Raw genomic sequence first — 27,068 nt, forward strand, 5'->3', positions numbered from 1 at the left:
CAAAAATATTTCCTAATGAACACATCTTTATGCATTCCGAGGCTGGCCACTCGTTACATTTGCAAATAATTGCATCAATGCAAGTTGCTCATTTCTTTGGAATGGTTCATATTTATTGTGCCATATGCCGGTATTTTGACAAACCTTCCCTATAAACATGTGCAAAACTCATTTGCAGCAGCACAGGTGCCCTGAAGAAGCCGTTGCTGATTGGGAAGCGTCCCGGTTTGGGATCGGGCTCTTTAAGTACCATGCTCCACCAGATGAAGCAGACTGGAGGGAGTGCAGCAAACAGTCGGGCTCCTCTGGTAACCCGCCCAAGTATCTTCACATTGGATGACGAGGAGGAGAACGAGGAGACCGGTGACGAGATCGATAAAATCAGGAACAGTTCAGGTATTGATCCCGTGAAGAACGCGCCCTTGCATCTCTTTTGTGATCTCTTGTATCCGAGCTCTCAAATAAAATGTTTGTGTGATATTATTATGTCAGTAAATTGTTGGTCTGGACTGTAATTACATATATTTTGCTGGGCCTTGGTGTTTTAAGTATCTTGATCTATTTATGCAAGTGGTTTGTATTCTTAGTACAGATATTGAATTACTGTAAAAGTGGAAAATTTTGCTCTTCATCAATTTTTACACATTTCACACTACAACAGAGAAACACAAATTTAACAACGTGCGAATGAATATATTTGCCTTTTTTGTTTTAGAGATACAGTATTACATTACTAGAGCGCACATGAGTGTCAAGCGGGGCACTTGGACAGCACGTGTAGTGTAGGCCTTCGTGGTTCAACAACTACAGTACATACTTTACTTCAGCGTCCACGATTCAACGTAAAATATGCTTCGTTATTTGAATCCGGTTTCAAAAGTGAACGAACGTCAATGTTTCTCGAAACCTCTAAGCTTGGTTAAACAGGTCTTGATGCACTGTCGGTCTGTGCCGCTAACGAGGAAATATTGAAAGTTAGTACGGGTGAAAGTCCCATACCAGCTTCTGGAGATATGGATGTCAAGGCCGGAGATTGGAATGAATAATAATATCCAACGCTCCAGGGGACAATGAACTGACTAATCTCTGCATTCAATTAACTATTGATTTGATGTACTTCACTGAACTTTACGTCGTATTTTGCATGAAACACTGCACAGAACCCATGAAGCACTGTGCAGAACCAATGAAGCACTGCACAGAACCAATGAAGCACTGTACAGAACCAGTCATGGCCAAAATTATTGGCACCCTTGCACTTTTTTCAAATAACTCACAATTTTCTCGAAAAATAAGTTGAAATTGACAAAAGTATTTGGTCTTTACAATTCTTTGTTTCACTGTTAATATTACAGAACCTTTGTTTTTGATTCCGAACTTAGTGAATTTAGTGGTTCTTTAAAATCACATCCACTCTAGTAGTTTTCAGAACTTAGTTCTTTGAAATCAGAAAATAAAAAGAAATGGCATTGACAAAATTATTGACACCCGAAACTTAATATTTGGTAGCACAGCCTTTGGACAAAATAACTGCAGTCAGGCAGTTCCTATAGTCATGAATGAGCTTCCTACACCCCCCCCCCCCCCCCACTGGCAGTTTGGCCCACTCTTCTTGTGCAAACTGCTCCAGTCCTCCCAGATTTGAAGGGTGCCTTCTCCCAACTGCTGTTTTCAGATCTCCCAACAGGTGTTCAGTGGGATTTAGATCTGGACTCATTGCTGGCCACTTCAGAACAATCCAGCGTTTTGTCTTGAACCATTCCTGGGTGCTTTTTGAAGTGTCTTTGGGGTTATTGTCCTGCTGCAAGACCCATGACCTTCGACGAAGACCCAGCTTTCTGACACTGGGTTCAACATTGTGCTCCAAAATGCCTTTGTTATCTCCTGATTTCATGATGCCATGCACACATTCAAGGCACCCAGTGCCAGAGGCAGTACAGCATCCACAAAACATCAATGAACCTCCTCCATATTTGACTGTCGGGAAGGTATTCTTTTCTTTGAAGGCTTCATTTTGTTTTCTGTAAACATAGAGATGATGTGCTTTACCAAAAAGCTCTAATTTGGTTGCATCTGTCCACAGGACATTCTCCCAGAAGGATTTTGGCTTGTTCAGGTGTGTTTTGGAAAACTCCAGTCGGGCTTTCTTATGTCTCTCTCTCTCAGCAGTGGGGTGCTACCTTAGAACCCCCTTTCATTGAGTTAGCGATGATGGTGCGAGCTGAAACTGTTGTACCTTGTGTCTGAAGGTGAGCTTGAATCTGTTTGACAGTTCATCGAGGTGCTTTCTCCACCATTCGAACAATCCTTCGCTGCAATCTTCAATCAAGTTTTCTCTTGCGGTCAAGTCCAGGGTGGTTGGCAACAGTGCCATGGGCCTTAAACTTCCTGATAACATTGTGTACGATGGACACAGGAACATTAAGGTCTCTGGAGATGGGCTTGTTTGTAGCCTTGAGATTGTCCATGCTTGGCTACAATCTTGTGTCTGACCTCCACAGACAATTCTCTGGTTTTCTTTCTTTTCTCCATGTTCATTGCGGTACACACAGTGACACAAAACAGCAGAATGACTCCTTTTCTCTAGTCTAACTGGTTGAATGAGTGATTTTTTTTTATATTTCAGGCACCTGCAACTCACCACAGGTGAGTTCAATTCTAAAGTAAAGAAGAATCACCTGCTTGAAATCGAATTATTTTTAACAACTTCTAAAAGGTGCCATTAATATTGTCCGGGCCATTTTAGGTTTTCTGTGTGGAATAAGCTAAGATTTAGTAATTTTTTTCAGCTTTTTTGTTTTGTTCCACTGCAAGGCTGCAAGGTTTTGTTCCTTAAAAGGCTGCTTTCGACTTACTCACCAAATCTATTCATCCCAAAAAGAAATTCCATCTACTATAGTGCCATTTTTCTACATTCCCTAAACTCTCCTGCACTCAATCCTCCATCCAGCGTCCTTAAACGTATTTTTAACTCGAAGGTCACAATAAACTCATTTTGCAATAAATGTTCGTTTCCCATTAATCATACACTTTCTAAAATCCAATCTCACCCCTCCCCTCCAAATCTTCCCCATAACCCCTCCCCTCCAAATCTTCCCCATCACCCCTCCCCTCCAAATCTTCCCCATCACCCATCCCTTTCAAATCTTCCCCCTTTCCCCTCCCCTCCTAATCCTCCCCATCACCCATCCCTTTCAAATCTCCCCCCTTGCCCCCTCCCTCCTAAAGTACCCCCTCACCCCTCCCCTCCAAGACTCCCCCTCGCCCCTCCCCTCCTAGACTCCTCCCTCACCCCTCCCCTCCAAATCTCCCCCATTTCCCATCCCTTTCAAATCCCTCCCCTTGTCCCTTCCCTCCCAAACTCCCCCCTCACCCCTCCCCTTCAAATCTCCCCACCCTCATTTCTTCTCAATTTCCCCCCTCTCACTTCCCCTCCTCAAAGCGTCCTCCCCGCTTCTTCCCCCTTTCAACTCTCACCTCCATCTCCCCCAACCTTCTGCCTCGCTCTTCCCCCTCCTCAAATAACACCTCATTGTACCTCACCCAATCACCATCAAACCTTTTGTCCGCCCCATCCTTCCCTTTCTCCGAGCTATTCTGAAATGTCTGACACACCTTCAACAGCTCTCCCTACCTCTTCCACCTCTTCCACATCTTACCCTACCCCTCCTCCCCCCTGTTCTGTATCCGATGCTCCCCCTTCCTCTTCATTAACGGTATGGACCTCAAACATCCGGGGCCTTCGTTCAAACTTAACTGATCTCTCCATACAGGTTGCTTCTGTCAAACCAGACGTGATCTGCTTAACAGAAACTTTCCTCCTTCATGATGTCTCTGATTCCTTAGTATCTCTCCCGGGTTACTCCCTCCTCCGGTATGATAGACCTGAGCCTCGTCCTGGAGGTGGGGTTGCTATCTTTATCAAAAACTCTCTTCCTCACTCGCCCTGCACTGCACTCTCTCCACCTCACCCCAGGAATACCTCTGGCTACGGCTTCCCCTTCGCTCCCACCTCTTGTTCATATGTGTGTTGTACCGTCCACCAAACAGTGATGACTCCATCTACATCTCGCTGTCTGATAATATGGACCAACTTCTATCTACTCATCCCAACTCTCTCTTCCTCATATGTGGTGATTTCAATTGTCACCATGCCAGTTGGCTGGGTGTGGGTACCTCTCTCAACAGCCATGGCTCCTCAGCAAAGGACTTCTGCGACTCACTGGGACTGACACAATCTGTCAATTTCCCGACCCGGATCTCAGTCAACGGAGCATCTTCTCTTCTGGACTTGGTTATGACTAACTTCCCTGAAAATGTCTGCTGCTCTTCTTCTGCTCCAATCGGATCATCTGATCATGTCCTTGTTAAAGTGGACATCTCTCTGACCATTCTCAGGGAGCCTGCTCAGCGTCGACGAGTCTGGCATTTCACTGAGGCCAACTGGCACGGTCTTCAAGCAGCCATCAATCATCTGGACTGCTCTCCCATCTCTACCACCTCTGACATCAACTCATTCTGGGAATTCTTCCAAAGTAAATTGCTCTCTCTCATGCACAGATTTATCCCATCTTGTCTTCAGTTGTCATACCCTTCCTCCCATCCATGGTACATGGAATCTTGTGGTGAGGCTGTTGCCCAGAAACAACTTGCCTTCGTCTCCTGGAAAGCAAATCCAACGGAAGGAAATCTCATTTCCTTTCAGAAAGCCCGAAACAAGTGTGTGTCCACCCTCAGGAGAGCCAGGAAACAATATCTCTCCGTTCTCAAGACCGAACTCTCTTATCTGTCTCCCTCTTCCAAATCCTGGTGGCGTCTGGTCAAATCTGTTTCTGGTGTTTGTTACCCCTCCATCCCCTCCCTTACCTCAAACGGCCACACAGCTGACTCCGCACATGAAAAAGCTGAATGCCTCAACTCTGTGTTTGCCTCTAAATCTTGTGTCCCAAACCCATCCCTCTCTGTACCCACCATACCCAGTCGTACCCAGCTGCTCCTGGACTCTGTGTCCTTTCCTCCTGACAAGGTGGAAAAGTTTCTGTCAACCCTCGACTGATTCTGCAACTGGACCTGACGGCAACAGCCCACGGGTCCTAAAATCCTGTTCTTCCGCTCTTTCACTCCCTCTCTCTGTTCTCTTCACCCTCTCTTTTGCTCAAGGTCAACTGCCATCTGCTTGGAAATCAGCCAACATCACCTCTTTGCACAAAAAAGGTGCAAAAACAGATCCTAGCAACTACAGACCAATTAGTCAGGTTCACTTTGTCAATAAATTATATTTCGTTCAAAATCATGGTAGATTAGCAAACCTATGCATTTTTGGAAAGGTTATAGCATAAGGAAACTAAAAATCAATGTTTACATTTGGAGAGATACCTGTATGGCGGCCATTTTGGATTTTCAAAATGGTCACTAAAATACATATTTTGTTCTATTTCTGCCTCTAATTACCCAAACAACTTTTAAAAATATACTAAACCTATATTTTCAGGGACAAGGAATCCAATGAAAGTATCAAATTAGTGCTATGGGGAATGGTAAGACACGAATCAAAGGTTTTGAATTGCAAAATACTGTCTTTATATTCGCGATAAGTTGCATAATCAAATACATGTTATCATTTTGTACAGGCAGTTAATAACATCAAAATGTGTCACAATAATTCATATCACCAAACATACACAGGCAGTCAGCAAAATCATATATACACATGCAGTCAGTATAACTTCACATCTACACAGGCAGTCAATGACAAAATATACACAGGCAGTCAATGGCATCAAACATACACGATTACAGAATATGCCATTTAGAGTTCGTCATCACTGTCCTGTGTGTCGTATCCGACAATATAGTCCACATCGTTTTCACAGTCCGTTCCACACAAGCAAAGGTCGGTCAAATTGATTGGCAAATCGAATTGGTCGAATGGTCGATCGAATCGAATTCGATGAATCGAATCGAATCGATCGAATTGGTCGAATGGTCGAACGGTCGATCGAAGCGATTGGTCGAATGGTCGAATTGGTCGAATGGAATTGGTTGATTGGTCGAATTGGTCGAATCGAATTGGTCGGAATTGGCAAATGTAAACATTGATTTTCAGATTTTCCATGTAATAACGTTTCCAAAAATGTATAGGTTTGCTAATCTACCATGATTTTGAACGAAAAAACAGTGAACCTGACTAAATCAGCCTTCTCCCAATTATCAACAAAGTCATGGAATCCATCATTGCTTCGGATATGAAATCTTTCCTCTTCTCCAATGGCTTGATCTCTGATCATCAATTTGGTTTCAGACCAGGTCACTCTACTCTGGACATGCTGCTTCTGCTGTCTCAACAATGGATGGAGGTCCTCAATGCCAAACAGGAAATTAGAGCTGTCTCCCTCGACATATCACGTGCCTTCGATGCGGTCTGACACCCCGCTCTGCTCACCAAACTCTCCTCCTTTGGTATCCATGGAAATCTCCACGCATGGCTGGCGGACTTCCTCTCTAGTCGTCGTCAACGTGTGGCCCTGAATGGGTTTCTCTCATCTCCTCTTCCTGTTCAGGCTGGAGTTCCCCAAGGCAGTGTTCTGGGCCCTGTGCTTTTTCTGGTCTTCATCAATGATCTCTCTGACTCTCTTGAAAATCCCCTCTATCTCTTTGCTGATGACTCTACTCTCTGCCGCTCCATTCCTCATCCCTCAGATCGGCAGTCTGCAGCCTCGTCACTCTCTGCAGACCTGGACAAAATCACAGACTGGGCAAACAAGTGGAACATGTCTTTCAATCCTGACAAATCTCACACTCTTACGATGTCTCTCCGAAAAGACCGACTGGACAACCCTCCCATCTACTTTCTGAATAATCCTCTCCAAGAAGTTCTGTCACTCAAGCTTTTGGGTCTCACTATCTGCCATGATCTTTCCTGGGAAAACCACATTTCCAAGCTGGCCTCCAAAGCCAGTCGCCGACTGGGCATCCTCCGTCGTGCGAAGTCCTTCCTTGGCACACCTGAGCTCCTCACCACATACAAGGCTTTCATCCGCAGCTCAATGGAGTACTGCTCTCCCCTCTGGGCTGGTGCTCCTGCCTCACACCTAGCTCGTCTTCACGCTGTTGAAACCAAAGCGTTCAGAATCATTGGAATCTCCCGCGATGACGCTATCTCCGAGGGCCTTTCACTTAATCACCGCAGGCAGGTTGGTGGTCTTTCCGTCTTCTACCGACTCCTCTCCGGCCTTGCTCCCCCAGCTCTCTCTGGGCTCTGTCCCCCAAATATTCCTGCAGGTCGCACAAGATCTGCCTGCAACCCTCTTATGGTTAAACTGCCAAAATCAAGACTCTCTGCTCACCTTCACTCCTTCATTCCTCTTTTCTCCCGCCTCTGGAACAAACTCCCTCACTCTCTTCAATCCCACTCCTCCCTCCAGGTCTTTAAAACGGCTGTTCACCACCATCTCTTATCTCCCCCAATCCAAAACCTTGATCTTTTCTACCCCCGCTAATTTCACCCCAAATCCACTTTTTTGAGGTGACTTTTGACTTCTTTCCTGGAAGTCCTTGGTGTCCTTGCGTTTTATACCTATCCTGCCTCCCCCCAGGCCCTCTCCCTCCAAAAACATCTCCCGATGTCCCTGCTCTCAAATGTTGTGTTTGTGTGCTTCCTCCCCATCTCTCCCCATCTTGTCGACCGCTCCCCTTTTTATATACTTTGTTTGCTTGTTTGTTTGATTTGTTTGTTTGATAAATGTTAGCTCTTTCACGAGCCTCGACTCTGTACACAAAAAAAAACAAAAAACAAAAAAAACCAAATAGTGCCACAGATAAACACAAAAATTGTGCATTTTATGAGAAAAGCATGAAATTTTTAACATTGTTAGTGCATACCATAAGGTTTATTTTCAGATGTGGAGGGAAGTCAGATTTGACCTCTGAGGACCATGAGAGGTCAAATCCAATATGGCCGCCAGTCCACCGGGTCTAATGTTCAAACGTGCTTAATTCTGGAACCAAACAGTGTAGAAAAACATTTTAGGTGTCATTTCCAACTAAATTGGGGATGCCCATTCATTTGGTGATACTTTTGAGATCGCCAGAACTCAAGGACATGCATTTAGGTCAAGGTCAAAGTCAAATTACGTTAAATATCTATTTTTATGATACTGCAGTTGGAACTGCTATTGGAAAAAGTTCATTTGAACTTTTAAAACTTTATTTTTTCAGGTACAGGGATAGGTACAGAACACCCAAAGACCAGAAATGATGAAAAACAGTGTTTACACTGCAAGGAATGATGCAATAACCTCTGAAAAAATAACTGTAGTTAACCAAGTATGTCCACAAAAGCTTACATTAAATCAAGTGCAATGATGAAAATTGGTAATGATCAAAATCTAACAGTCTCCAGAGCAGAAGCACAGTGCAGTGCACTTGAGTGCAGCTTTGGCACACTTGCAGGGTCCAGTGCATCCTTTCTTGCAGCGACAGTGGATCAATTCATGGCACGACTTTGATGCTTCAGGGAGAGTGGTCCAAAGAGGCTGCCACCCAGTTGTTTCCTTTATCCAGCCCCAGTCAGATGGCTCTGGCATCTCTAGATCCATGACCAATGCCTGGTTCCAACAGTTGGCCTGGTAGCAAGTGCGCTTGATGTGCTGCTTCAGTGCTGCCTGGGTTGGAGGAATGTTCTCTAGACGTGAAGAGCTGCTTCCTGGCATCATTCACTTCCGTGCTCACTGGTTCGGTCGTACATCAGCACCACAAATCGCTCTAGCAGTAACATTGATCCTTCACTGACCTCACTTGGCATGCATAGGAGTTCATTGAAAGCATCATTCACCTCTGGGAAAGACTTCCAAGTTTCCCAGGCAGTCTTCTTTCCTCTGCCAGCAAATACAGATACAGTGTCACACCCGGTGAAAGCGTGAAGGACTGGGAGAGTCAGACACTGTGTTGGATTCATTGTGGCAACCATTTCGTGAACAGCTATGTACCGAAAGCTTGACCCGACACCAAAGGCAACCCACAGCTCATCAGGAGCTGTCTTGCTGAATGAAGCCACAGCCAGTACCACCACATCAGTATCAACGGTACGTATGGTCACCTTCTTACACCCCTTTTGCACAGCATCTGCCACATGCAGAAGTAGACGAGTGTCGGCCTCCTCTTGTGAACATGGGGCAAGGCGGGCCAAGTATGACTCAGCAGGAGAGCAGAGAACTCCACTTCCATCTGTTGAATACAGTTCCTTGCCCTCTGCTAGAAGAAGATGAACAGCTTCACGTGAAAGGAAAGCAAACGATTCGGTTTTGTTCTCATCGACTCAAAAGAAGTCCTTCCAGTTATTTGGCATCACAGTAGAAGGAGTCACCCTTTTCTTGGTGCCCTTTCCCCTCTTCTGTCTTGTTGAGGCTTTCAGGCTGGCAGGTAGGTATACATCCCAGACAAGGTCAATGCGGCTGCTTTTCTCAAGTTGAGCAGAGATGTATGGTGCAAACACTCTTTCTCCATACTCTTGAAATGTTCTTGATGTTCCAGGATTTAGGATTTGAACCACAGCTGCACCATCGAGAATTGTTGCATCAGTCACAGGCGTACTGTTATTTTCGAGCAGATCTGATTCCAGGCAGCGAAGTAGATCTGCTTTAACACCAATCTGCATTTTTCTTCCAGTTGAAAGACCTGGCGGGGCTGCCTGGTTTTCATGGGAGAAGAAATTGTCAATGTCTCCATCTCGTGTTTGACAGGATATGTACAGCCTCGAAAAGAGACCACAGTCACTCTTCAGTGCTGCGAGCTGTGCCTTCTGTTTTGACTTAATCTTGACCGGTGGCCTACTGAACAGTGGCAACTTGTTCTTTGGAAGTGTTTGTGTGATAGGTGTTGTACACTGTTGTAGCCTTTCTGCCACAAACTTGGTGTACTGCTCCTCACCAAGGGTCTCGATCCTTCTCACAGTTTCGGCCACTTGGGTGTCCATGATGTCCCCTGTGTCAATGACTAGTAGGTCTTGGCTGTGTTCTCGAAATGGATTCCCCATCTCTTCCAATACTGTCACAAGTGCCTTAACCTCCTTCAGGAATGCTGCTTGCACTCCAGGTTGCTGGAGAGGGGACGGCAGGAGAGGGGATTCTGAAACACAAAAAACACAATGTTAACACCAACCACCATACCCCATTTAACATCGAGGGTATTTACTTAAGTGAGGTGGATAACCACAACAATTGTGCATCTTATGCGAAAAGCAGGACATTTATAACATAGTTAGTGCATACCATTAGGTTTATTTTAAGATATCTGCATACTTGGGATACTTCATTCTTGACCTTATTTTTTGGTCAGTTTTGACCTTGACCTTGACCTAAATGCATTTCCTTCAATTCTGACGATCTCAAAAGTATCACCAAATGAATGGCCATCCCCAATTTAGTTGGAAATTATACCTTAAATGTTTTTCTACGCTGTTTGGTTCCAAAATTAAGCGCGTTTGAACATTACCGCTGGGGAACTGGCGGCCATCTTGTATTTGACCTCTCACGGTCCTCAGAGGTCAAATCTGACTTCCCTCCACATCTGAAAATAAACCTTATGGTATATACTAACTATGCTAGAAATTTCATGCTTTTCTCAAAAAATGCACAATTTGTTAAAATATGAGAGCTTATCCGCTGTACTAAAAGGAATACACACGTGGATACCAAAAGATTTTTTAATTTCAACAATTTTCTGGAAGAAATGGTGCATTATTTGAAATATGTGCAAGGGTGCCAATATTTTTGGCCATGACTGTATATATTATTGGTATCCGCATATTTCATTGGTTCCCTATCTGTTATTTGTTTCCGTATCTGTCATTGGTTATGTACAGTGCTTCACTGGTTCTGTACAGTGCGGCATTGGTTCTGTACAGTGCTTCGTTGGTTCTGTATAGTGCCTCATTGGGGTTCTGTACAGTGCTTCATTGGTTCTGTGCAGTGCTTCATTGGTTCTGTGCGGTGTTTCATTGGTTCTGTGCAGTGCTTCATTGGTTCTGTGCAGTGCTTCATTGGGGTTCTGTACAGTGCTTCATTGGTTCTGTGCAGTGCTTCATTGGTTCTGTGCAGTGCTTCATTGGGGTTCTGTACAGTGCTTCATTGGTTCTGTACAGTGCTTCATTGGGGTTCTGTGCAGTGCTTCATTGGGGTTCTGTACAGTGCTTCATTGGGGTTCTGTACAGTGCTTCATTGGTTCTGTGCAGTGCTTCATTGGGGTTCTGTACAGTGCTTCATTGGTTCTGTGCAGTGCTTCATTGGGGTTCTGTACAGTGCTTCATTGGTTCTGTGCAGTGCTTCATTGGTTCTGTGCAGTGCTTCATTGGGGTTCTGTACAGTGCTTCATTGGTTCTGTACAGTGCTTCATTGGGGTTCTGTGCAGTGCTTCATTGGGGTTCTGTGCAGTGCTTCATTGGGGTTCTGTACAGTGCTTCATTGGTTCTGTGCAGTGCTTCATTGGTTCTGTGCAGTGCTTCATTGGTTCTGTGCGGTGTTTCATTGGTTCTGTGCAGTGTGTCATTGGTTCTGTGCAGTGTGTCATTGTTTCTGTAAACCTTCGTTTTTAATAAATAAACTTTTGATGTCAATTTCTCTTTAGTTCTGATGACAGACACTTCAGGGTATTTTTTTTACCTCCACCACCGAAGGGGGCCGAAGGTTATATTTTCACCCCTGTTTGTCTGTCTGTTTGTCTATCTGTGACCAGGATATCTCAGTCATGGACAGATTCAGACGAAATATTGGTGGACAGGTTGGGTGTGTGACAAGGACGAATTTATTAGATTTTGGTGAAGATCCGGATACTAGAATTTCACAAGCGATTCTTCACCATTGAGAAATGGGGCCAAAAACGGTATATACTCGTAGCATGACATCTCAAAGAGTTATGGACGGATTCGGACGAAACTTGGTGGGCATGTTGGTTTTGTGATGAGGATGATTTGATTAGATTTTGGTGAAGATCCGGATATGGGAGTTCAGTTTTTATTTTTATTTTTTAACTCTCGAGTGATTTTTCACCACACCATTGAGAGATGCGGCCCAAAACTATATATCGAACCCAGCATATTTCAAAAAGTTGTGGACGGATATGACAAAACCTGGTCGATGAGTTAGGTAGTTGACAAGAACAATGCGATTATATTTTGGTTAAAGTCCGGATCCAGATCCAGCCTATCGGTGGGATACAAAACGTGAACGGTTTAGCCTTGCAGAGGTACTTGCTCTACCGAGTGCTGTTCTCGTCTCCTTATGTAAGCGTTTGCTGGAATTCCACGTGGTTAACATTGTTTAGATTGTCATGTGTTTTATGCTTGCTTTACCACATTAAAAACGCGCGAACATGTTTTCTTGTTGCTCAGCGCAAAATTTTCTACTTCTACATGGTCATAGGTCGTAGCTTAAAAAAGTTTTGCTTTAAAAATTATTTTTAGCTGTGGATTTTGCAGCTTATCTTTAAACATCAGTATTATTTTTGAAAGGCACCACACACATTTAGTCTCAGTGCACGTGCCACTCGGGGACCTGCACCCTAAACTGTCGCACAGTTATAATGCCCCTTTGTGTTGCTACCTCTCCCTATGCCATCATTAGGCGCTGGTGGGCTTCTGCAGGCCCAGGGGAACAGGTACTCATACGCTGCTTAAAGTCTCTCCCCCAGAGGACGGCGATACATGCAACGCCGTGGAGAAGCTTGCAATGCTTGTGGCTGAGGCTGGGCCCGAGTTTGAAAAGGTTGCTGTCGAAAATAACAGGAATGACAAAGCTTTCTGGTAAGTGTATTTTCCTGTTTATCTGCTTATTAATGAATGTGCAAATGTATTTTGTCAACCACCCTGTGGATCTTTTTGAATATTTTTGTTAATCTACCTAAGATGCTTTTTAGCAATTGTAGCATTAAAATCTGTAAAATGAGGGTAAAATCGATAAGAATCAGTGTAGCACAATCTGAAGATGGACCTTGAGCATTGGCAGTGTGCATGTGGACACTTATTGTTACTGTGGCATTCAGAGGACAAAGGCAGAAAATTTAACACCTTTTCCAAATCTAGGATCAGTTGTTTATTTTCGAGGTAGAATCTGAGACGTCTGCTCCACACCATGCTTGAATATGTTCAGAATACCATTACATACTTAAATTCTCCCCTTAACTTGTATTTTTTGCCCAATGTCCTTTTCCCACTTTACTTGCTCTACTTCCTTCCTCTTCTCCTTTACCCAGCGTACTTGCTCTGCATCTCACGATTACACAGATTATTGTACGTATCTGCATCTCATGATTACACAAACTTAAACGGCTTATTTGTACGCACGTGTAGTACAACAACAACACAACATGCATTTTAAGGCCATTTTCCCTGCTAGAGTGGGGGTTAGCCTTGCGGTCCCCATGACGATCTTCTCCATCTTGCCCTATTTTCTGCATCTCTCCTTGTTAACCCCCTTGCCCGCATTTCTTCTTCCACCATCTTTAGCCAAGTCTTTCTCGGTCTTCCCCATCCTCTACTTCCGTCTACATTCATTTCCATCACTCTTCTCAACCAGTCACTTTCATCCTTCCTTAACACATGACCAAACCAGAGAACCTGTTCCTCTTCACAACATCAATCACAGGCTCTATTCCCATAATCTTTCGCAATTCATCATTTGTCTTCCTCTCTCTCAACGATACTCCGCACATCCATCGAACCATTCGCATTTCCACCCTTTCCAACCTTCGTTGCTGCTCTACGTTCATTACCCATGTCTCGCTCCCATAAATCATAACACTTCTCACACATGCAGCATACACCTTTCCCTTCAGCTTCAACGACACTCCCCTCATCATCAGCACGCCACTCAGTTCCCGAAACTTCTTCCATGCACATCTCACTCTAGCAACCGTTGCCGAGTCTGATCCACCTTCTCCATTCAGCACACATTCAGCATGTCTCACGTGTAGTACATGTGAGTAAAATCTGTTCAAAATTAGTCAAAGGTCAAGACCAATGCGAAACATCGAGAGAACTGTGGGAGGGAGAGGGCTTTGGGGGGGAGGCATGGGAAGGGGGGGGGGGTGGGAGAGGTATAAAACATATGGACACTGCCAGGACTTCCAGGAAAGAAGTTGGAATTTCAAACAAGGTGGATCTGGGGTGAATTCGTGGGGGTAGAAAAGATCAAGGTTTTGGATGGGGGAAGATAAGAGATGGTGGTGAACAGCTGTTTTAAAGACCTGGAGGGAGGAGTGTGATTGAAGTGAGTGTGGGAGTTTGTTCCAAAGGCGGGAGAAAAGAGGAATGAAAGAGTGAAGGTGAGCAGAGAGCCGAGATTTCGGCAGTTTAACCATCAGAGGGTGGCTGGCAGATCTTGTGCGACCTGTAGGAATATTTGGGGGACAGAGCACAGAGAGAGCTGGGGGAGCAAGGCCGGAGAGGAGTCGGTAGAAGACAGAAAGACCACCTACCTGCCAATATATATATTTAAAAAATAACCACCTTTAGAGGCCATTTTCCCCCGCAAAGCGGGGGTTGGCCTTTTTCGGGAACCGTGGTGGTTGTTGTTGTTTTTTGGTCCCCTTTTTGAAGCAATGTTTTACGGCCGGATGCCCTTCCTGACGCCAACCCTTTTTGCCGCCTTTAACGACAAACAGGGAATTACCAGTGAACTGGTACTCAATTAGCCGACCTCGGAAGGATGACAGGCTGAGTCAACCCCCCTGGCGTTAATTCAGCGATCGACTGGGATTCGAACCCAGGATCCTAGGATCCTAAGCCGGCACCCTAGCCGCTAGCCCAACACCAGGATAAATTATAGGACCAGGACTTATTATAGGCTACAAATGGAAAAAATGTGTCCTCAAAATTTGTAATGCATAACTTTCAATCATGTAAAACACTTGATAGGTCAACTTTTTGAAATTGCCAAATTGCTGTTTCCATGGCAACAATTATTTATTTGGATGTTACAAGTATCGTGCGACATCTTGTTCTGTGTGTTTGTCTGTCCACGATTTTCTCTTGAACTACTTGACCCGGGACTATAAAACCCAATTCATTATTAAAAGGCTTTGGCCGAGGAGTTTCGGTTGTATATTTAATTTTTCATTCCAAATGACCTGAAATGTTGTTGTTGTTTTTTTCATTGAGCTTACTTAACCGCTATTTTTACTGAAGAATAATCTTGCGAAATTGTGATTTTAAAATGTTTTTTTATTTACTTTTAATATTGTTCTTAACAAATGGGAACAAGAATGTTAAGAACAGGAAAGAAGGTGGAAGAGATTGTGAATTTAACGTTGTCAGTCATTATTTACTTTTAACATTGTTCTTAACGAATGGGTACAGGAACAACGCAGCCATGATGGGCCAAATGACGCACTGCGGCATCAAAGAGCCCTCTGTACTTTTCTGTAACGTTAAGAACGGGAAGAAGGGGGAGGGGAGGACAAAGGGTTTGAAGGGGTGAGTTGAGGACTTGGGATTGGGAAGAGGGGCTGAGGACTTGTGGTTTGGAGGGGGGCTGGTGGACCTAGGGTTTGGTGAGTAGGGGAATAGGGGGGTTGAGGACTTGGAAAAAAAAAGAAGGTGGAGGCGAGGATAGAGAGTTGGGGTGGGGTTGGGGGGGTCAGAGAGGGGATTGAGGTTGGAAGGGGGTTGAGGACTTGGGGTTTGGTGGGATGGAGTTGAGGACTTGAAGAAAACGTGAGGGAAGGACAGAGTGTCAGTGTGGTGGGGGATGGGGAAGGGGGGGGGAGGGGCGGAGGAGCAGAGTTGTGAGGGAGGCTTTCAGGGGTTGTGGACTTGTGGTTGTGGTTTTGAGGACTTGGGGTTGGAAGGTGGAGTTGCAGACTCTGGGTTTGGGGGGCGGGGAGTTGAGGACTTGAAAAATAAAGGGGAAGTGGAGGACAGAGTTTGTGTGGGGGCAGCGAAGGAGTAGATGTTCGAGAGGGGATTGAGGCTTTAGGGAGGATGTAGACAACATGGGTTAGGAGGAGGGATTGAGGACATGGATTTGGGAGTGGGGGGGTTTGAGGACTTCAATGGGGGTTGGGGGGGGAGGGGGAGGAGGTTAACTCAGATACAGTATAAGGCTGCGTTCCGCAACCTTTTTAGCCCAGGACCCAATAAAAAACCCAGGCATCCAGTCGCGACCCATCGAACCCCCCAACCCCCGCCCCCACCCCACAAACCGTCACGGAAATATCGATTGCTTATGACGTTAATATCTCGGTAAGGGTTCGGTTCATCATCTTTGTAAAGCAGTACAATTCGTAATTGAACAATAAAGCAAAGTGACGACAATCATACCAAATACTGTCCTTATTTTGTTGTTATTTTTTATGGATCTCCACGACCATGAGAGAGAGAGCGAGAGACGACGCCCCCCTTGAGAATGAGCAGCGACTTCGATCACAGACACCGCCCACTTGATATTATTGTCAGCCAATCAGGCGTAAACTCCCTGCCTTGTTAGTAGCTTTGGAAGAGATGAATCCACCCCGACGATGAATCCAGATGAAGATTTAATGATGAAGATGATGATGAAGATGATGAAGATGAATCTCACAACATTCATTGGCGGTGTATCTTTTGTGAAATAGAATAAAACTTTCATTATTAAAGTGACACGCCAAGATAAGGTGTTTGAACTTTATTTTAATCTTCATCGTGAATAGATGATGAACTTAAAATGTAACATGAACTGATAAACAAAACAAGAATAACTTTTACTGAAAAAACTCCATATGCATCTGAACTTATATCCACGTTCAATGTTCCGTTATCATCAACAACATTAAATAAACAACTTTCACTGATTAAACCCGAAAGTGAAACTTACAAGCCTAATTCAAATGTTCCGTTAGCAACATTGTAGATGTGGATTATCCACATCAGTGCGATGGTTGATTTTGCATATTGGCTACGAGATCATCGATTCGGCTTTGAAGCGGCAACAATGCGATTCTCAGGTTGGCACACAGGGCCACTGTCTCCAGTTTGTTTCGATGCTTGGACTTCAGATATGTCACAGTTGAGAAACCTACCTCACACATCCACGTCGTCGTGAATGGCATCAGGAACTTTACCGCGAGATGTGCAATCTCTAGGTACTCATGAGACACTGGCAGCCAAAACTTTACCAAAGTGTCCTTCCTGAACAGTGTCTCAAGTGTACCGTCGGACACGATGTCGATCAAGTCCTCTTTCAATCTGTTGGAAGTTGCAGCACTGCTGAACGTCGACTGAATAAGGGTCTCGGATCCACTTCTTCACGCGTGGATCAACAGGGAAGTATTCGTCAAATCGTTTGCGCAGGTTCACCAGATGTTCGACGATGACATCCTTAATGTCCACACGTTCCTCAACACTCTTGCTGAGCAGATCATCCAGGTTTTCGAACGTCTCAAATTCATCATTGGTCTGTACTCTTCTATTCCATAGATCCAGCTTTGACTTGAACGCTGCTATCGTGTCATACATTACGAACCCGGATTTCGCCTGCTTGTTCGTTTTGCCCTGGAACCATATGTTCAGATTGTTCAACAAGTTGAAGATGTCGGCCATGTATGCCAATGTTGCGATTCATTTGTTGTTTTTGTAGTAGACTGCCAGGTCTGACCTAGCCACCTCCAAGAATGCGAGGACCTGGTCGCGAAGTTCATACAATCTTGCCAAAGCATCTCCTCTGGAGAGCCAGCCAACAGCTGCAAAATACAGCACCGTGGTGTATTCTGCATCTTGCTCCTTATACAGCTCTGCAAACAACCTCGAATGTAGGGCGCTCTTCCTGAGATGGTTGATTGTTTTCACTGCAATGTCCATTACTTCGGCAAGTCCAGGTGACATCTCTTTCGCCGCTAATGCCTCGCGGTGGAGGAAGCAGTGGGTCCAGCTTGCCTATGGTGCCACATCTTGGATGAGCTTAATGACACCGCTGCGCCGACCTGCCATCGATGCCGCACCATCGGTACAAACGCCAACACAGTCTTCCCACCTGAGGCTATGCAATGTGATGTGTTTGTTGACGACTGCGAATATTTCTGCGGCCGTGGTCCTGGTCTGTAGCTCGTCACATGCCAGAAGATCCTCCATAAAATCATCGCCATGCCGATAACGAACAAAGATTAGGATCAACGCCTTCTGTGCGATGTCCATTGACTCATCCAACTGGATGACAAACTTGTTGGCCTCTAGGTCTGCGTACAGCTGGTGCTCGATGTCTTTGCCCATGTCTATTATCCGTCGGCGAATCGTGTCGGCAGAAAGCGGAATGGTGCTTATCTTGGAAGCCGCCGTCTCTCCAAGCACTTCTCTGCATATCGCCTTGGCGCATGGCAGGATGAGTTGCTCTGCAATACAAGATAAATAAAATAAGACATGAACATTTCTTTCACTTTATGATTAATCTTGATTTTGTTCCAAGCAAGGCATTATAAAAATTCAATATGTACGATGTGATTGCCGTACGTACTTTTAAAAAAGAGGCAAAGTTTAAGAATGGCTGTATTGCAACAAACAATAAAACTTACGATGTTGTGATATACCAACGTATACCTGGCATGAGTAATAGTTAGCAAGAACCTGACACATCAATATTCTAAAGACGAAATGACAAACTAGATTTAACTGTACTTACAGCGCCATGTATTACTTTATGAACCTACAAACCGCCAATGCAGTGAAATACTTTTACGAAAAAAAAAAAACTTTCCCGCAATAGTGTACGGTTTCTTTTCTTTGGCTATCTTCTCCGCCACCAGGTAGCTGGCTTTGGTCAGTCCCTTCAACGGAAAAACAGCCAAACTCATTACTGACTTGCTGTTGTTCATCTCGTGTTCTTTCCGGAGAAAAAACTCCCGCGACTTGTTGACATGATCTACATGTTTCTTCTCGAGGTGCCGTTTCCGCTTTTGGGGCCTGAGGGACTCGTTGGCCAACACGTCAAGGCATATCACACACTGTGGTCGATGAACATTGTGCTTATCGATATTCAAGGTGAACCCATAGTTCAGGAACACAGGCTGATACTTTCTAGCCATGGCGAGTACCTTACGCTCACAGCTCAATCTTTCGAATGAAAAGCAATGGGCATTCGCGTGTCGGAAACTAAACGTATGATCTGACAGACCGGATGCACGCGCGGTACATCATGCTACATCGGTACAGCGCGGTAGAAGAGTCCACACTATAAAGTTTGTGTCGGCGTTCGTTTGATCTCTGTTCTGTTCAGTTGGGAGAAGTAAATCGTCGATAAAGTTTGTTTTTTTTTCCCCGCGATTTCTGAAACGATCGTGCGACGCATTGAAAATTCTTCGCGACCCAATTTGCGGAACGTCAGTATAAGGCGTAAGTGTTCGTGCATTTAGCGTTAGAACAGAGAAGCGCGAATTTAACAACGCATGTATATATTTACCCTTTTAAAGAAATTTAGAACCAGTAAGAGAAATTACAGAACCAGATCGCACAAACAATTATAGTGCCATATACCCTCGTGGCAAAAATATTGGCACCTTTGCACTTTTTTCAAATAACTCACAATTTTCTCCAAAAATAAGTTGAAATTGACAAAAGTATTTGGTCTCCACAATTCTTTATTTCACTGTTAATATTGCAGAACCTTTGTTTTTGATTCAGAATTTAATATATCCTTTTAAATCTGAAAATAAAAATAAATGGCATTGACAAAATTATTGACACCCTAGACTTAATATTTGATAGCACAGCCTTTGGACAAAGTAAATACAGTCAAGCGCTTCCTATAGCCATGAATGAGCTTCCTACACCTCTCTACTGGCAGTTTGGCCCACTCTTCTTGTGCAAACTGCTCCAGTTCTCCCAGATTTGAAAGGTGCCTTCTCCCAACTGCTGTTTTCAGATCTCCCCACAGGTGTTCAATAGAATTTAGGTCAGGACTCATTTCTGGCCACTTCAGAACAGTCAGGCGTTTTCTCTTGAACCAATCCTGGGTGCTTTTTGAAGTGTGTTTGGGGTGATTGTCCTGCTACAAGACCCATGACCTTCGACGGAGACGCAGCTTTCTGACACTGGGTTGAACATTGCGCGCCAAAATTGCCTTGGTAATCTCCTGATTGCATGATGCCATGCACACATTCAAGGCACCCTGTTCCAGAGGCAGCACAGCATCCACAAAACATCACTGAACCTCTTCCATGTTTGACTGTAGGGAAGGTGTTCTTTTCTTTGAAGGCTCCCACACGGATTTTGGCTTGTTCAGGTGTATTTTGGCAAACTCCAGTCGGGCTTTCTTATGTCTCTCTCAGCAGTGGGGTCCCCTGGGTCTCCTACCATAGAACCGCCTTTCATTGAGTTGGCAACGGATGGTGAGAGTTGAAACTGTCGTACCTTGGGTCTGAAGGTCAGCTTGAATCTGTTTAGCAGTTGATCGAGGGGCTTTCTCCACCATTAGAACAATCCTTGGCTGCAATCTTAGATCACGTTTTCTCTTGCGGCCACATTCAGTGAGGTTGGCTACAGTGCCATGGGCCTTAAAATTCCTGATAACATTGCGTATGGTGGACACAGAAACATCAAGGTCTCTGGAGATGGACTTGTAGCCTGCTCCATGTTTTGCTACAATTGTCCATGCTTTGCTACAATCTTGTGTCTGACCTCCTCAGACAATTGTCATGTCATGTCATGTCATGTCATGTCATGTCATGTCATTCTGTTCTAGCCTGACTCCACCCACAATTTATAATTGGAAAGAAAAAAATCATGCAGTCACCATCTTGGTGTTTATATTACTGCTTTACTAAGTCAAAGACACCTTCTGAGCTTTCATATTCATGATCGCTATTCCCTCTGTATAAGTTGTCCCTTCATTGTAAAATAACCAATGCGACAGTTAAAGGGATTTTATAGCATATCGGTGTCACGGGCTTTGTGAAGATTGGCCTTAGCAATTCAGACAGTGGTCTGTTAACTTGTATGCCGACCAAATAACTGTGGTATTCTCTCATGCAGCCCTTAAACCCATCTATATTATAATAGGCTACGGTGATTCTGTTGGGCGTCTGTCCGGGTGTGTGGCTTAGTCCGTTTGCAGAGTAGCTCCACCCATTCTTGGAGAGGCTTCATGTAAACAAATATCCACCATTTTATTAACTCGAATAGCTTTGAGGCCTGTTTAGTTAGGCCCGTGCTGTCTTTCTCTCTCACACAGGTTTATTTCAATTCTAATTCGATATATCATTTCATTTTTAACAGTCGCTAACATAGTGTTAGACTCGGTTGAAAAAAAACGGGAAGAGAATCCCAAGAAAGTTTCCGTTTATAGAACGAAATGATTTCTCAAAGGCCTGTAAACTAAACGCCCATTTTATCGAATTCACCATCTGATTTACTTTTTATCGATGGTTTTAGACTCGGTGTCAGAAATAGTTGAGAACATTCACGCACGCACGGGAAATTGCCGAGATATATTTAAAAAAATCGCGCCATGATGATACACAAAAATACACCGCCTAAAATAACAGTTGGGGAAAATGTCGACATCTCTCTATAATTCCAGTAATCTCTGTGTGTCTGTATGCGACCGCTGTTTCTCGACAACTACCGGTCCGATATACTTGAAACTTGCCAGGTATATTGCTGGGGACCCGAGGATGTGCCTTTTCAAGGTTTGAAATTAATCGGACAAGTGGTTCCCAAGGTATGGTCACCGTACTCGCAAGCCGTTCGCTTTGGCTTTGTGAATGGACCAAACCATTTCATGTAAATAGAGGGGGGGGGGGGGGTTCTGTGGTCGTTACTGCCACGTGGTTTCAAAGTTTTTTTTTGTTGTTGTTGTTTGCACGCATGTTTTTTTGCACGCACGTACGGGCAAGCACGTACGGGCAAGCATGTACATGCGGGCACGCCCTAGTATATTAAAAATTCGCTTTTTCTTTTCGTTAAGATATATTACTTTTACGTTTTATGAGAGTCGGCACAAAAACGACATATATATCTTCGTTCTTTCTTATTTCATTCAACATTATTATCCGGAAGTAAAATATGTTTCAGGAAATTACCGAGAGATATGTCTTCGTTTTTTTTTATTAGTTATGTGCGCATGCACTTTAAATAGGTTTGGCAATAGGGGTTGGCGAGGAGTGTGAGGGGTTGTAGAGGAGTGTGAGGAGGTATTGGAGAGGAGTGCAAGGAGGCATTGGAGAGGTGTGCGAGGAGGCATTGGAGAGGAGTGCGAGGAGGTATTGGAGAGGAATGCGAGGAGGTATTGGAGAGGAATGCGAGGAGGTATTGGAGAGGAATGCGAGGAGTTATTGGAGAGTGCGAGGAGGTATTGGAGAGGAGAGCGAGGAGGTATTGGAGAGGAGTGCGAGGAGGTATTGGAGAGGAGTGCGAGGAGGTATTGGAGAGGAGTGCGAGGAGGTATTGGAGAGGAGTGCGAGGAGGTATTGGAGAGGAGTGCGAGGAGGTATTGGAGAGGAGTGCGAGGAGGTATTGGAGAGGAGTGCGAGGAGGTATTGGAGAGGAGTGCGAGGAGGTATTGGAGAGGAGTGCGAGGAGGTATTGGAGAGGAGTGCGAGGAGGTATTGGAGAGGAGTGCGAGGAGGTATTGGAGAGGAGTGCGAGGAGGTATTGGAGAGGAGTGCGAGGAGGTATTGGAGAGGAGTGCGAGGAGGTATTGGAGAGGAGTGCGAGGAGGTATTGGAGAGGAGTGCGAGGAGGTATTGGAGAGGAGTGCGAGGAGGTATTGGAGAGGAGGTATTGGAGAGGAGTGTGAGAAGATATTGGAGAGGAGTGCGAGGAGGTATTGGAGAGGAGTGCGAGGAGGTATTGGAGAGGAGTGCGAGGAGTTATTGGAGAGGAGTGCGAGGAGTTATTGGAGAGGAGTGCGAGGAGTTATTGGAGAGGAGTGCGAGGAGGTATTGGAGAGGAGTGTGCGAGGTATTGGAGAGGAGTGTGCGAGGAGGTATTGGAGAGGAGTGCGAGGAGTTGTTGGAGAGGAGTGCGAGGAGGTGTTGGAGAGGAGTGCGAGGAGGTGTTGGAGAGGAGTGCGAGGAGGTGTTGGAGAGGAGTGCGAGGAGGTGTTGGAGAGGAGTGAGGGGTTGGAGAGTGAGGAGCGATTGGAGAGGCGAGTGAGGCGCGATTGGAGGGGAGTATGAGGAATTGAAGACGAGTGTGCGGGTTTTGAGAGGAGTGTGAGGGATTGGAGCGGAGTGTGAGGGATTGGAGAGGAGTGTGAGGGATTGGAGAGGAGTGTGAGGGATTGGAGAGGAGTGTGAGGGATTGGAGAGGAGTGTGAGGGATTGGAGAGGAGTGTGAGGGATTGGAGAGGAGTGTGAGGGATTGGAGAGGAGTGTGAGGGATTGGAGAGGAGTGTGAGGGATTGGAGAGGAGTGTGAGGGATTGGAGAGGAGTGTGAGGGATTGGAGAGGAGTGTGAGGGATTGGAGAGGAGTGTGAGGGATTGGAGAGGAGTGTGAGGGATTGGAGAGGAGTGTGAGGGATTGGAGAGGAGTGTGAGGGATTGGAGAGGAGTGTGAGGGATTGGAGTGTGAGGGAGAGGAGAGGAGTGTGAATGGTTGGAGAGGTGTGTGAATGGTTGGAGAGGTGTGTGAATGGTTGGAGAGGTGTGTGAATGGTTGGAGAGGTGTGTGAATGGTTGGAGAGGTGTGTGCGGGGTTGGAGAGGAGTGTGAGGGGTTGGCGAGGAGTGTGAGGGGTTGGCGAGGAGTGTGAGGGGTTGGCGAGGAGTGTGAGGGGTTGGCGAGGAGTGTGAGGGGTTGGCGAGGAGTGTGAGGGGTTGGAGAGGAGTGTGAAGAGGTATTGGAGAGGAGTGTGAGGAGGTACTGGAGAGGAGTGTGAGGAGGAGTGGTATTGGAGAGGCGTGAGGGTGGAGAGGAGTGAGGGGGTCACATATTACATGAAATAAATAAGTTGTGTTCATTACACCATTTTAACCATTTTGTAAAATTTAATGTGCAGCATCTAAATCAAGATGTCCAAATGTCACACACCATACCCGTGGGATTCCCACGGGTGACCCCACTAGTGTCATTATAATGGTTGTTGTCTGAGGTCGTTATTGTCCCCCGTCGCACCGCGGAGCGACAGGGGGACTATGGTTTTCCCCTCTGTCCGTGTGTGCGTGCGTGCGTGCATCCGTGTGTCCGTGCGTGCGTGTGTGCGTAAGCGAAGGACCGAATTCTAATTTTGTGTGTGGGTGCAACAAGGCATATGGAAGAACCCTATTGAAAATTGGGTCACCACGTCAACATCCAAGATGGCCGCCACCATATATATGTCTGAACCTTGTAAGCGAAATATCGTGAAAAACAAGCATTCTGAGTATTGCGCTGCAATACATGTCCCCTACCGGCAGTCTGTCGTCCGGAAAACTGGTGGGGAAATTACCAAGGGTTATTTACCCACAGGTTCTGAATCGTTCCCAATCACTAATTACCTCAGGATGGGCTCACCTGTGATTCGCACTCGGGACTTCGATTTATACACCTTGCCGACAGGTCAGCAGAAGCACGAGAAAATAAGTTGTTGATAAAGAACCTTTCGAGTCGCTAAATATCTGTAATTTATTATATTTTCCGGTTCACGATCAATGATTGATGTGTGTATATATATTGCTCGGCTTGGCTCCGCCCCTCCCTAAAGCGCGCGCTGTGTCGTGCTTTTGACGTTCGCAAGACGAGGCTGAGGTTGCGCGGTGCGGCTTGAGGAGAACTCTAGAATAAACGAAGTGCCATAACTTTGTCAAAAATGATCGAAACGTCGTGAAGTTCGAACTTGATCTGTAACTTATGAGGAAACCATGTACCAAGTTTGAAATCATTAGCATTAAGAGTTTAGAAAAAAAGTCCGGAAAACTGTTCTTTGTGTGACGGACTGACGGACGGAGGGACGGCGTGCAAACCTATAGTCCCCTCCGGTGTACACCGGTAGGGGACTAATAAACGAACTACTAACGTCTAATCTGGTGTGTGGGTGTATCTACGCATAAGGAAGAACGCTATTGAAAATTGGGTCGCCACGTCAAAATCCAAGATGGCCACCGCCATGTATGTCTGAACCTTGTGAGCGGAATATCTTGAAAAATAAGCGAAGTACCAACTTCTAATCTGGTGTGTGGGTGTATCTACGCATAAGGAAGAACGCTATTGAAAATTGGGTCGCCACGTCAAAATCCAAGATGGCCGCCACCATATATATGTCTTAACCTTGTGAGCACAATATCTTGAAAAACAAGTGAATCCTCTTGGATTGCGCTGAGGTTCGGGCTTGGAATTTCTAGGAGGAAGTATAATTTGTATGCAATGAAAGTACATGTAATATGGGATCGAGTAAGATCGAGTAAGCTTCACCAGTGCGCGTGCGCGAATTTATGTCACGTCGGCAGCGAGAAGGCGTTCCCCAACACGAACCAATCAGGAACTGCCACGCCCACTTATATGATCTCCGAATTCCTGTGACAGGAATTAGCGTTACACTGGCTGGAAGACAATCGCTAGAGGCGCTTCCTCAGCGCCAATCACCAGTGCGCGTGCGCGAATTTACGTCACGTCGGCAGCGAGAAGGCGTTCCCCAACACGAACCAATCAGGAACTGCCACGCCCACTTATATGATCTCCGAATTCCTGTGACAGGAATTAGCGTTACACTGGCTGGAAGACAATTGCTAAAGGCGCTTCCTCAGCGCCAATAAATGAACTACTAACTTCTAATCTGGTGTGTGGGTGTATCTACGCATAAGGAAGAACGCTATTGAAAATTGGGTCGCCATGTCAAAATCCAAGATGGCCGCCTTGCGTCTTCCACTTTGTCAACTCACATCACTTCACCGACGTGGGACCTAGGCGTAACGCTTGTTTACTTTGAATGGTGTGCGTGTGTGCGTGCGTGTGTGCGTGCATGCGTGCGTACGTATTTATATATACATCAGGAAGAAGATAGTTTGTTTTGGGTCGTTTATTGGCACAATTAACCTGCTCATGGTCACATATCCTTTCTGCATATCTCGTGGGACTGTGAAATTTGACAGGTGACCGTGTCGGGCCATGACATGTGGGAGTTGTTTAAATCGCAGTTTCTGTAAAGTCGGTGACAGCATGATAGGATTGGGGAAAGCATTAAATATTCCGCTATTTCGATGCGGTAATACCCGTTTGCCTTAATGAGTGGGAGGGTGAGGAGGGGAGGTCAGAGTTTGAGTTCCCGTTCAAGGGAAGGGTGGGGGGCATTCCTATGTTCTGGTTCCTAGGAGTTCTGGTGGGGTTGAGGGAAGGAATTTTGACGCTTGAAGTGGGGAAGGGGATTGACCCCTTCGAGATGAATCGTGTACATTTGCAGGACTGCAAGGTAGCTTGGTTCTGTATGGGTTATGATTATGATATACATGTTGAGTGGGTGTGATGTTTGTGAGCGAGTCTTATTAAAAGTTGTATGCGCTGTGTTTGGTCATTCCTCATCTTACAATCCTTCACCAATCCCCATACCTCAACTCCCATAAAAAATATGTAACATATCCTTCTATTATTGAGATAGTGAATGAATTACCATTCGGTTGTTGTGTCCAGGACTGTAAGGATAGTATCTCTTTCTCTCTCTCTCTCTCTGATGTACCACACTCTTCACAGAATGTCTGTGCCACAGTATCGGTGCTGCCAAAGCAGCTTCCTGAGCAAGGTTTATAATGGGCGGTTTGCCATTGCCTTCCCTGCAGTAGTTCGGGCAAGAATTTGTAATTTGTTCATTGAGCCGGTGATAGCTCGCATACTCTTTGTGAAGAACACCATGTGGGGGGAAGGGGGTTTCTCATACCTTTTACTACAAGGGCAGCTCAAAAATTTTACTATTTGCTGAGGCGATTCACGTAAGGGTAATTCTAAAGTGTAATTCTAAATGGTTCTAAACGGTTCTAAAGGGTAATTTGAAAGGGTTCAAAAGTGTAATTCTAAAGGGTAATTATAAAGGATTCTTAAGGGTAATTCTAGTGGGTTCTAAAGGGTAATTCTAAAGTTGTCAGCATCTGGAAATCCAGTAACTTGTATGGATTACACACGTACTAACAAACTGCACTGCTTC

At 45.2% G+C, this 27,068-nt stretch overlaps 1 protein-coding gene across 3 annotated transcripts in view; it reads left to right on the forward strand.

Moving 5' to 3' along the window:
- Positions 1-27,068, forward strand: part of SUGP1 (SURP and G-patch domain containing 1) — an 83,980-nt gene that overhangs the window by 17,164 nt on the left and 39,748 nt on the right. For 2 of the 3 annotated variants that reach the window (XM_078772081.1, XM_068106594.2), the window contains 2 exons: positions 179-396; positions 12,673-12,796. In XM_078772081.1, the coding sequence (XP_078628207.1) occupies positions 179-396; positions 12,673-12,796 (342 nt within the window). The remainder of the gene's footprint in view (positions 1-178; positions 397-12,672; positions 12,797-27,068) is intronic. The other variant, XM_068106595.2, reaches the window with a different exon arrangement.

This window comes from Myxine glutinosa, chromosome 2 (genome assembly GCF_964187855.1).
Source record: "Myxine glutinosa chromosome 2, kmMyxGlut1.1, whole genome shotgun sequence".
Taxonomy (NCBI): domain Eukaryota; kingdom Metazoa; phylum Chordata; class Myxini; order Myxiniformes; family Myxinidae; genus Myxine; species Myxine glutinosa.